The 12848-nt window shown below is 41.8% G+C and overlaps 1 protein-coding gene across 1 annotated transcript in view; it reads right to left on the reverse strand.

Annotated features, from left to right (window-relative positions):
* Positions 1-311: 311 nt before the first annotated feature.
* Tktl1 (transketolase like 1) overlaps positions 312-12848 on the reverse strand; it is a 35788-nt gene continuing 23251 nt past the window's right edge. Inside the window, exons 8-13 of the mRNA XM_005340632.5 lie at positions 10208-10364; positions 7709-7839; positions 4614-4697; positions 2732-2828; positions 2463-2582; positions 312-1119 (exon numbers count right to left, since the gene is read on the reverse strand). Coding sequence (XP_005340689.1) covers positions 947-1119; positions 2463-2582; positions 2732-2828; positions 4614-4697; positions 7709-7839; positions 10208-10364 — 762 coding nt within the window. The 3' untranslated portion in view covers positions 312-946. The remainder of the gene's footprint in view (positions 1120-2462; positions 2583-2731; positions 2829-4613; positions 4698-7708; positions 7840-10207; positions 10365-12848) is intronic.

Consider the following 12848-nt stretch of genomic DNA (forward strand, 5'->3'; position numbering starts at 1 on the left):
TAATAAAAATAAGGAATATGATATACCAGGCACACCTGGTATGATTTTAAAACTCAGGCCCATCTTTATCTGGCTGGTACCTTTCTTGTGTTCTGGCTACTGGGAATGAGTTGGCTCAGGGGTGAATTTTCAAGCCATACATGATTCTCTAGTGAGGATTCTGCAGGCTAGCTTATTATCCTTTTCCATGTTTATTCTTGGGGCTAGGGCTCTCTCCATCTGTTTTAGACAGAAGCTCCTCTCATATTTAGGACCTCTCTTATTCAAGGAGAAATCAAATCTCATGGAAGGCGCAAACAGAATAAAGCAGCTGCTTTTGAAATGCTTTATTAACAACGACTTGAACAGTATAGGGACCAGGTCTAGCTGTGCCCTCATGTTTTCACAGAACAGTCACCACAAGCAGCACAGGACATCCTAACAGCTTTGGCTGCTGCTCGACAGCCTCTGAATTGTGGTGGGGAGATGAAGGCAAACAACAGAGGAAACTCTGGTGCAGCTGAAGTCACATATTACCCAGGAAACTGCAGGTAAGAAGGCAGCACATGGAATCTCAAACTGGGAATGGCAGTATATGAAACCAGGGCTACTGTGGTCTACAATTCAATGCACATTTTGTTCTCTTATGAGGGAAATACATTTAAGAAACTGTCACTTCTACAGTGATCCTCACCTATTTATGTGTAGGAAACTTAATATCAGATGGTTGCTATTTCTTTTCACTTAAAATTTATAATCCACTTTAATGATTCAAAAAGGAGCACATGTGTATATATACTCATTGTTTAAAAGGAAAGTAGTTAACTGGGATTTGTGAATTAGGAATGAAGAAAGGTGTTAGCTGGCTTTAAGGAGAGCAAAGGTCAAGAGTTTCAACAATGGTTTTAGAACAAGCCTAAATATAAGGTACAGAGGCCAGTCTTCTAAGACAGAATCAACAGCTATTTTAGTTCATCAACATGCATTTCACAGCCACAATGATGTGTCTGGCACTGATTCCAAATGTATCCAGCAGCTCGCTGGGTCTCCCGCTCCGAGGCACTCCCATCACTGCCAGCTGATGAACCAGGATGTCAGGCTCCATGGAGACAGCTGCAGAGACAGCTTCCCCAATGCCACCTGGGTAAGCAAGAGATATTAGGAACTTTTCTGGAGGTAGCTAGTGAGCCTTAAAGCTACAAAATATACAGACCCTTGAACCTGCTGGCTCCCATGGGGAAATATTTTCCCTGGTCACTGAATCACATAGTCTTCTCCAACTGGCCTAAGGAGTTCTCATCTTAAATTCCAATACTCCAGTTTGCTCCCACCCCCACATATAACAGGGTCTACTCTCAACTTAGGCTCCATGGATGTGGGAGGGACTATGGAGCAGATTCTCAAAACTGTGAAGGATGTGAAAACCACTAAGATGAACCAATGAACTGTGCAGGTTCATTGTGGAGACAAGCAGGTCTGAGGCTATTAGCTTGCAAGATTGGCCCTCAGCTGGTGCAAGCAGCTTGCACTGCTGGGATGATTTCTCTGCTGATAGCAGTGGTCCCTCTGTCTGGACTATTTGTAAGAACAACATGGACTAAGCAAGCACCCACTTTTCTGCAAGGAATTGGAAATTTGTTATGTGCCTGGCAGAGGGTGTCAATGTCAGCAGCCCTCAATAGAAATGCAGGGCTCTGAGTCTCTAAGAGGCATACCTGTGCAGATAGAGCTGTCTCAGGCAGGGAGTGAGGTAGACTTCTCCAGTCTTCAACCAAGGTTCCTATACTAGTGGAACCCACCACATGCCCTTCTCCTGTGATAAACCTCAACCAGGAGGGCAACTGGGTGCCACATGCAGGGAGTGCTTCCAGAAAATCATCCATCAGGATGTGGTCCTGGGAGCCATCATGAGAACATATGAAGCTCCTCATCAGATCACATCATGTGGGTTAACCTTCTCAAGTCCAAGTGTTACTCAGCCCTCTCTCCCTCCCTACCACATGCTCTTTTCCTGCATTTGCTTTATTCTTTGAATGGTACTATTTTGGGAGATGGCAAGTAAACTACTAATCATTCAAAACTCAAAAGAAACTGTAAATAAAGCTTTCTGTGACTGCTCCCTGTTCAGTACTGAGTCAGCCACTCCTCTGTGTTGCCAACAACCCACCTTGGTGACTGGACAGTGTGCTGGGGACACACAAGTGCATTATGGGCTGGGTGAGAAGATCCCTACATTAATACACTTGCAAAGAACAATAATAAAGGTATATTGTGAACTAGGGATATGGATCAGAGATAGAATGCATGTCTAGTATGTGTGAGGCCTTGGGTTCAATCCCAGAACTATAAAAAAAAGTGTTATCTTTGGGTGAGTAGTAGATGGGTACTGATACCCAAGAGCATGGAACATCTCCAATCAAGGAAACAAAAAACACTTATTGCCAAAATAAACTTTCAAACACATTCATGATGCCTGCACACACCTTCTGGGTAGTGATCCTCCACTGTGATAATCCGGCCGCCTGTGGCTCTTGCATTGGAAATGATGGTGGCAACATCCAGGGGTTTAATGGTAAACAGATCAATGACACGGATAAAAATATCTGAAGAAAGTAATACCAGCTTGATGTAAGAAGCAGACTTAGAATACAGAATATGCAGGCACAAAAATAAACCTGTTGGGGCACATGAGGTAGGCAAAGTCCTGCCTCTTCCAAGGATGAACTTCAATGTTCAGAAACAACCAACAGACCTTGTTTAGAGAGATCATCAGCAGCCACTAAGGCTTCATGCAGAGTAATTCCAGCTCCAATAACCGTGACTTTGTCATTGACACTTTGGCGGACAACCTGGTATAGCACCAACAAAACAAAGTACTGTGGTTACTACATCTAATTATGAATGCAATGCATTCCACTATTGTCATGTATGTAATAAATAAATAAATAATAAAGCACATCTCAAATCAGAGGGCACTCTGCTACACTGCTATTCCCCAATGCTAATAATTTCACTCCTTAATAATTCACTAGAAAAAAGGCTGAATCAGATGCATTTAAAATCCTGACATACTCTTTTTTTTTTTGCAAATTTGTCTTCTCTTGACTTACAATACAAATTATTAAGTTCTTATATAATGCATAAATAAAATGATTCTTTAATGCCTAGCATGTACAGGCCCTGGGTTTGATCACCAGTACCCCTAGCCCAAACCACATATATACATATGTACATACACATCTATGTCCACTTTGCAAAACCCAACCATTTAATTACCCATGCCCATGCATGTTACCATATACATACACACTTTAAAGTTTCATCCTTCACCATTAGAAAATTTATTTCTTTTTCTCAGGACCAAGAAAATTTTAGGAAAAAAAAAAAGACAAAAGAGATATAAGAAAGATCCTTCAGCTGGGTGCAGTGGTGTACACCTATAATCCCAGTGGCTCAAGAGGCTGAGGCAGGAGGATCATGAGTTCAAAGCCAGCCCCAGCAATGGCAAGGCCCTAAGCAACTCAGTGAGACCATGTCTCTAAATAAAATACAAAATAGGGCTGGGGATGTGGCTCAGTGGGTGACTGCCCGAGTCCAATCCCCAGTATCTCTAAATGGAAAAAAAAGGAGAGAGAGCAATGGCATTTTAAATTGTGTACTCTACTAAAGTATGATCTCAATTGTGTAAAATATATACATATGCCTAGGAAGAAAGCAGGAAGGAAACATGCCAAAATGCCCATAATACTCTGTAGGTAGTAAGTAGAGTCACAAACTTTCTCCACACTCTTTTCTAATTTTCCCCATATGCAGCTTGGACAGGTAGGAACAGCAGGAAGTGGACAATTTGGTGGAGAGGCCCAGAGCGGCTGAGCTCACGCTTGGGCCAGAATCCTGGTCTGGTGCTCAGGACCTGTGAAGCCTTGGGCAAGGTGCTTACTTTCTCTGATCCTCATCTACAATAAGGGCTGATAATCTGAGTTTCCCAAGGATTTTATGCAAAGTGCCCAGTAATGTCAAGCTTTAATCATGAGGCCTACAGATAAAGCTATATTACATGCACAAAATAAACCACAGGGTCAAAGAATCTCCCCCAGCAAAATGGTTCATTTTTTTTTTTTCAAACCTGGCCTTAGATCTATAAAATCTGAACCTAGCAGATATATATTACTCATTTGAACTGGTTTTTCTTGATTTTGTTTAATTTGAGGCTGTGATAAATTACAGTCAACAAACTCAAGTGCCTTTGAGTTGTTATAAGAGTTCAACAAAAAGACTACATTTGGAAAAGAGAAAAGTGCAGGTCAAACTAAACTGTCAGAAGGCTCCTTCCTAAGGAAAATCAGGCAAAGGTCACGAGTGACTTTAAAAAAAAAAATTCAGTTGTAGTTGGACATAATACCTTCATTTTATTTATTTATTTTTACGTGGTGCTTAGGATCGAACGCAGGTCCTCACACATGCTAGGTGAGTGCTCTACCACTGAGTCACAACCTTAGCCCCGTCACAATTGACTTTTTAAAAACAAAAGAAAAAGAAAAAAATTATTGTTTGTGAGGATGCCTAGGGCAAGGTTTATAACAGTTCTCTTTACATAAATACATAAATACGATACTGGATAACTTGAGCCTTACCTTAGCCTGTCCAATCTTAAAGGTTTCTTGAGGGGTATAAAGAACTGCAGTTTCTGGCCGGCTGGTTCGAATGAAACACATTCCCTATGGCATAATGCAATCCAGAAACATAATTTATAAAATCAAGCTATAAATTCCCATAAACCATCAGGAAGTGGGAAAGAGGAAGACTGAGTGTCTACTAACAATCAAACACATACATTTTGAAGCAAGGGACAAACATGTACAAACACCAGTGAACTGGATTGTGCTACTGGGCCAGGCAATAGCCCAAGTGGGACCCTGGCAGATGCCCTTAGTGACAAGCATTCCAAACTGTCCCTTTTATTAACTTAGAAAAGATTTCCCAAATTCTCATTGACTTGTTCTGTCTCCACCAAACATAAACTCGGGACAGAGGCACTAATTCATGTTGACTAGAAAGCCCAGAATGCAATGTTAAAAATTAAGTTTTGCCACAATATAGCTTGTAATACTTCATTGTTAGAAAGACCTTAAACGTATGAATGTAAAATGACTCACCTTTTCCCAATAAAATGTGTAAATAGAGCTTTACTATCAACTTGCATACATAAACATTTAGGAGCATAATAAAACCTCAAATGTCTAGTTAAAGTATTTGCTAACTTACATTAATATATAAATGATGCATTATAAACTAAAACATCAGCCAGGAAACATTATGGGGAGCCACTCTGAATGACCCATGCCTTCCACTCTGAAGCAAGAGGCTCCAACCAATTACTACATTTTGTGATAACTTGGGCATTGTCCCAGCTCAGGAAGTCGAAGGCATGTCTTCAGATGTAGGTGTCACCCCTTGGGTTAAATTACACTCACCTATCCCTTGTAACCCTGCCCCTTCTTGCCTTTTTTGGATAGAACTTTCTAAGACTAAGGGTCCCCCAATAAAAGCCCACTTCCGAACGTGCTTGCTCTCTCTCACCAGCCCCTGGTGACTTTCTCTTGCTCTCCCAGTTGGGAAACTTGAGGCCACGAGCGGAGAAGCTGTCCTGAAGCTTGTTGAAAGGTAAAGTGTGTGTCTGTGTTTTATTTGGTGTCCCTGGAAATTTACATGAGCGACTTTAAGTTCAGCTGCCCGCATGGGTTGGGGAAAGCAAAACAATGCTTTTGTTGGGCTTGGGATGTGGCTCAAGTGGTAGCGCTCGTCTGGCATGCATGAGGCACTGGGTTCAATCCTCAGCACCACATAAAAGAAAATAAAGATGTTGTGTCCACCTAAAACTAAAAAATAAATATTAAAAAAAACTTTGCTTTCATTCATTCATGTTATAAAGCAGCTTTATTTTGTGTGTCTTGAGATATAACCTAGCTAGAGGAAAAATGCACAAATGCTAAGTGTAGCCCCCTTGAACCTTGGCAAAGGGCACACACCATGTAACTAGCACCCAGCATGTCCATCAGCTCAGAGTTCTTTCATGTCTCCTTCCAGTCATTCCCCTCATCCTGAGGGGCAACCTCTACTCTCATTTCCACCACAGCCTTGTTTTGCCTCTTGTGAACTTTCTAGAAATGGAATCAGATAACAAGTATGAAATCATAAAACAATCTCCAAGATATAGTAAATAGGGGCTGAGGATGTAGCTCAGTGGTAGCGCACTTGCCTAGCATGTGCAAGGCCTTGGATTCCATTCAACACTAAGAAAACCAAAACCCCAAAACAAACAAACAACAACAATAACAATAACAACAAAACAATAAAAATTCCACAACCCAAAACAAGTAAAAAAGTAAGTCCAGAATAATATGTATGATGTGAGCCCACTTCAAAAAAATCATAGAAATGTCTATGCATATGTGTTGTGAATGTTCAGAAAGGAAATTCATGCACTCTGTCCTGAGTGTGCCAATGTTACCTGTGCAGAGGCATAGGTGAGGTACAGGGCCAGAGGTGCTGAGGGAGTCTGGTAAACATCATGGAAAGGTTGGAAAAATACTTATATTCCCTAAGCTCCCTTACAAGTAGGGTCTAGACAGGAATTTAACTCTACCATCTAATGTTATTGTACAAGACCTCCCAAGGGGAGCATATGTGGCTTTCTGAGGTGTTTCCAACAGTGAGCCAGAGCTGGGCATCCTGGGGTTTGTCTGCACTAGTACCTATTGTCCACTCTCTAGTTTTCTAGATTTTAAGAGGGCAGTGGTGGCAGAAGCAGTGGCTTCTTTATCCCTGGCTGAGGCAACTGGGTGTGCCTTGTTTTTGATGTTTTGAGTCAGGGTCTTGCCGTTTCCTAGGCTGGTCTCAAACTCAAGGGATCCTCCCACTCCAGGTCTTGAGTAGAACTATAATGGAACTACAGATGTGCACCACTGTACCCAGCTTGGGTATACCTAAGTCCCATAGGCCTAGCAGTGGCCTCAGAGTGGCAGCTACACTGGTGGGTGAATACTCCACAGTTTGGGACGCCACCTGGATCCCACTCCTATGATTTCATAAGCATGCTTTGTTAAACCTCTTACCCATTTAGAATACCCAAAGTGCTTCCCATTTCTTGCCCTTAGCCCTGACTCGGATAGGCAGACAAGCTCTGTTCGGCATCCTTTCATATAATTTTTTAAAGTTCTTTATTTATTTTTATGTGGTATTGAGGATCGAACCCAGTGCCTCACATGTGCCAGACAAGTGCTCTACCACTAAACCACAACCCCAGCCCCTTTCATATGGTTTGAATCTGTTATAATGCCAGTGTGTCTGTGCACATAATTACCTGTTGCTGTAAAGATCATACTTAAAAAATAATACTATCACCACTGAGCTACATCCTCAGCCCCTATTTACTATATCTTGGAGATTGTTTTATGATTTCATACTTGTTATCTGATTCCATTTCTAGAAAGTTCACAAGAGGCAAAACAAGGCTGTGGTGGAAATGAGAGTAGAGGTTGCCCCTTAGAGACATGAAAAAGGGGGAAAATCCCATCAATACCAAACTTGGAGCAGAGCTTTTTTTTTTTCTGGTGCTGGGGATTGAACCCAGGGCCTGGTGCATGTAAGGCAAGCGCTCTACCAAATAAGCTATATCCCCAGCCCCTTAGAGCATTTTCTGTCTCAACCAGTATCTCATTAAACATACCTTGGTATTGGCTGCTAAATAAATAGCATGTTCCGTGGAGACAGCATCACTTGGATAAAAAATAGTGCAGTTGGGAACTGCTCGGAACATAGCCAGATCTTCCAGGGCCATCTGGGAAGGGCCATCTTCACCTGAGAAAACCATAGCCCAACAAAAATATGAGCACAACACCTCCAATAAGCTACCCTCTGCCTGCTTACCTGCTCTTGAGAAGGAACAATTCTTATTGCCACAGGGTGCCCCAAACAATTGCAGAGCCCACCAAAATGGTCCAACTTTGATATTGCTGTAACTCATTATAATTTATACTGAGCTTTCACATGTCTATCTCCCTTGAGATCTAGATGAATCAAGTTGGGTTAGGCTCCCAATTGACCTTTCAGAATGACTGATCTCTGTTACTTGATACTAATACTGTCTAAGTTGACATGATGCTCTCTTCCCTGAGTCTTGGTGGCCTGAATTGGCCTGAGTCTCTAATCATTCCTATTCTACTTAGGAAGGTCCCCTCACGTTTTGCCCCTCCTTCTCTGCTCTTCTACCTTCTCCTCCTTAAGACACTGGGTTTTGTGGATTGGAGTATCTGACTCATTTCTCTAGGCTTTCCAAGTAGGTGAACGTCACACACCTTTGGGGACACCTCGGGGTGCTATTACAACTTAGTGTACCTTAGAATGTATTTGGAAACAGTTCCTGGTCAGAAATTCCATTGAAAGAGAAACTGCAATGTATGAAGTTTCAGTCTATTTCTTCCCAGCAAGGAAGAGGACACCACTGTGCACACTGCCTTGCCTGGGACAATGGCCTACCCCCAGAAGTCCAGATCCTCTCTGGGTTGGACTTAAGAGCCACTTTTCCCTGTAGCTGACTTGATTTTCAAACTTACACAGAACCCAAGCCTGGGAGAAAAGACTCTAGGACTCTCTTCCAGGCCTCTAGCCCTGCCTACCTTTCAATGCTGCTGTGCCTCAGCAGCTTTGGTTCTCTGCTCCCTCCCTGGACAAGTATCTGCACCTGCAACCACCTGCCCAGCTGTGACTCCTAGCTCTATCCAGAGCCTTCTTAATCCAATCTAACCAACCTAGGGAGTTACTTAGATGGCTCCCCAGTGTGCTTCTTCAGCATTATAGCAGCAAATGTAAGCATTAAATCTGCCTAGATGACCTGTCCCACCAAGCAGGTCAGGTGAATCATCTTTCCATCATTTCCACCATTCATGAACATGACTCCCTGCCCTCTCCCAAGTGAGACTTGCTTTCAGATTTTCATACAGCTGCAGACCCTTCCATCTGTTGGGAATGTTTTCTTTTTTCTCCAGGCTCTCTCAGGTTCACCCTTGGTTTTCCACCCTACTGCTAACTCCCACCCTATTTCAACCCTCTTGTGGGCTTCCCTACTTCCTGCTGTGTCCTTCTGTTCCCCCATGGAAGGTTATTGCTCCAGAAATGATTTCCATCAGTCTATTTCCCTGCCTTTTATTCCTTAAGGGCTCCCACTGCCCAAAGCACAAAGGTACTTTGGTGATCTCAGCCCCACTTCCATCTGAGTGGTATCCAGACAGAATCTTCTTCTCTTTCCTCTACCCACATTTCTCATCCCAGTAAAGATGGTGACCAGGCAAAGTGCAGAAAAGAATTCTGGGACTCTGTGCTGTCCTTATTTATATGCAGTAAGACATCCAAGAGGCCTCAGGATACTTATTTCTCAATGACTGAGAATGAGCATTTTACAGTAACACCAAGAGATTCGCCTCAAAGTTTACCTAACTATTCGAAGCATTTAAAGCACAATAGAGCTTTAAAATTTTTTTTAAGAGAGAGAGAGAATTTTTTTGAGAGAGAGAGAGAGAGAGAGAGAGAGAGAGAGAGAGAGAGAGAATTTTAATATTTATTTCTTTTAGTTTTCGGCGGACACAACATCTTTGTTTGTATGTGGTGCTGAGGATCGAACCTGGGCCGCACGCATGCCAGGCGAGCATGCTACCGCTTGAGCCACATCCCCAGCCCCTTAAAATTTTTTTAGTTGAGGATGGACAGGATACCTTTATTTAATTTACTTATTTTTATGTGGTGCTGGGGATCGAATCCAGGGCTTCACACATGTGAGGCAAGCGCTCTACCACTGAGCCAAAACCCCAGCCTGCACAATAGAGTTTTCAAAAAAGAAGTCCTGAGTTGGGCCTGGTGGCAAATGCCTGTTATCCTAGTAACTCCAGAGGCTAAGGTAGAAGGATCACAAATTGGAGGCCAGCCTGAACAATGTAGTGAGACCTGTCTCAAAATAAAAAATAAAAAGGGCTAGGGATGTAGCTCAGCAGTAAAGTATTCCTGGGTTCAATCCTCAGCACCAAAACCCAAACCAAACCAAACAAATAACAAGTCCCGAAGAGTCAAACTTCAGGGAACCATAAAAGAATGCAAGATTTAAGCAATCATGTGCTAAGATTTCTCTGAAAAGGAAGAAGAAAGCTATCAAAATAATGGCATTCAGAACTCATACCAACGGACACCCCACAGTGAGAACCAATAAGGTTGATGTTGATTTGAGCGATGGCTCCCATGCGGATCTGATCAAATGCTCGGGTCAAAAAGGCAGCAAAAGTGCTAGCAAAAGCAATGGTCCGACCACGGGTGGCACAGCCCAGTGCCACGCTCACCTGCAACACAGAGAACATGAATTAGAACATCCCTGGACCCTTTTCCCACCTAATTTAGATAGCAAAGTCCCTATGATAACTCCTATTCTGGATATTTAAGACTGCGCTGCAGTCCTAGCATGTTTCTTTTCTGTTCTCTTCTTTCTCAAACCTTTTGTACCCTCATTTCCTGCTTTTCATGCTCTTATGGGACTCTTATCTTGATACCTTCTGAGGAATGAGAAATGAAGAGATGAAGTGTTTCACATCTGCCCCATCCCTTCCCACCTGGCTCACCCAGTGTCATGGTCCTACCTCTCCTTCAGAAGGGCCTGCCTACTGGTTATCCTAGATCCCTTTCTTCTCTTGCATTCTCAAGTGTCTCCAACATGGTGTCTCCAAGTATACAATGATCCCCCCATGCCATTCAATCCGATTTTCCTTTTCTCTTGTATCATCTTATTGCCAGTCAATACCCGCCAGTACCTTCCATTGCCACTCTCCTATTCTGTCTTATCCTCCCTCCAGAGACTGTCCCACATCTAAGTACTTCACAGAAAACTTCATAGAAAGTCATCTATTGTTATTGTCCCCACTGTCTCATCTCCCATTTTCTCCATAGCCTACTTCATCTAGGTTGCCAGCCCCATAAGTGACCTTGAGGCTGCCAAATGTGAGTGGTCTCCTGACCTCAGCTGGCATCTCACTTGGCCTCTCAGAAGCATTTGGCTCAAGAAGTCACCCTTCTTTTCTCAAAGCATGTTCTGCTGGAGGTTTCCGTGAGGTTGTAATGGGACCAGTCCTGCTGCTTCATTGGACTGTGCACCTCTTGTTACTCTGATACGCACATTTTAACAACCCCTAATTTATTCCTTACTGTCTCTGCAAGTCCAGGCTCATGTATCCCAGTAGACTTCAAATTGGAATACAAATATCTCCAGAAGTAAATAAGGACTTACCAAGGTGGGTGTCACTGTAGCTGGTTTCAAAGGCAGGCAAGCAAGATCTTTGACTGTGTAGCAACTGGGTTACATTCATCTGCTAGAGAAACAGCTGGTGGCTCCTTTTATACTGTCTCTCTAAAAATCACCTACCAACAACCTAACCCCCAAAAGGCATGTTCTCACCCACTTCAATCTTATAGAGAGCAACACTTGGAGTATTAAACCTCCAACTGAATTAAAGAGGATACTTGGAAATAATTATGCTGGCACTAATAAAGCAAAGAATGTAAATAATCAGATGACAAATCCTTTCACAAGTCAAGTGGTTTTCAATTCTTTTTAACAAAACAGAATGAGATCGCAATGGAACTATCAACTATACAAATAATTTTTACAAACAACTTTTTTGAGACAGGGTCTCACTATCTTATCCAGATTGGCCTGGAACTGGACTGGTGACATTCCTGTCTCAGTTTTCCAAGTAGTTGGGATTACAGTTGTGTATCACTGGGACTGGCTACAAACAACTTTAAATGAAAGATCATTATGTGATTTTTTTTTGGTTTGTAATGGAGAAGGAACTGAATGACATTCCTAATCAAATTTGTTTATGTGAATAAGGGTTCTTAGCACTCACATGATTAAAATAAAAAAAAGTTAATAGAATATCTTCTAAGTCTTATTCAATTATATTTATCCACTGGCATATTAACAAATAGTAACAACTATAACTCAATCCATAAGAAAAAATTCTAATGCTTAGAGGCCTATTCATAAAAGAAGAATTTTTTTTAAGAGAGAGTGAGAGAGGAGAGAGAATTTTTTTTAAATATTTATTTATTTTTTTAGTTCTCGGTGGACACAACATCTTTGTTGGTATGTGGTGCTGAGGATCGAACCCGGGCCGCACGCATGCCAGGCAAGCGCGCTACCGCTTGAGCCACATCCCCAGCCCCATAAAAGAAGAATTTTAAAAAGCTATCAATCTGTATTTTTGTTCCAGAGAACAAGACAATCAATAAAAGGCTTTTGGGCTGGGGTTGTAGCTCAATGGTAGAGTGCCTGCCTCGCATGTGTGAGGCACTGGGTTCAATCCCCAGCACCACGTAAAAATAAATAATAAATACAGATATTGTGTCCATCTACAACTAAAAAAATATTTTTAAAAATAAAAGGCTTTTAGGAATAAAGATATCGGGGGAAAGTAATGCAAATAAAAATTCAAGTAGAAAAAGTGATTTAATTTCTAAAGAAAAATATCTTGGAGTAACCTTTAACTGGATAACTTGACTACTGAAATATCACAAATTTTAATAAACAGACAATTATATAATTTCCAACTATTTAATTTATGATTAAAAATTCAGATGTTAGGGCTGGGGTTGTGGCTTAGCAGCAGAACACTTGCCTAGCATGTACAAGGTTCTGGGTTGGATCCTCAGCACCATATACAAATAAATAAATAAAATAAAGGTATTGTGTCCAACTACAACTAAAAAAAATATTTTAAAAAATTCAGATGTTAGGCCAGACACAGTTGTGTTATGCTCGCAGATCCATC

The sequence above is a fragment of the Ictidomys tridecemlineatus genome, chromosome X (assembly GCF_052094955.1).
Source record: "Ictidomys tridecemlineatus isolate mIctTri1 chromosome X, mIctTri1.hap1, whole genome shotgun sequence".
Lineage (NCBI taxonomy): Eukaryota > Metazoa > Chordata > Mammalia > Rodentia > Sciuridae > Ictidomys > Ictidomys tridecemlineatus.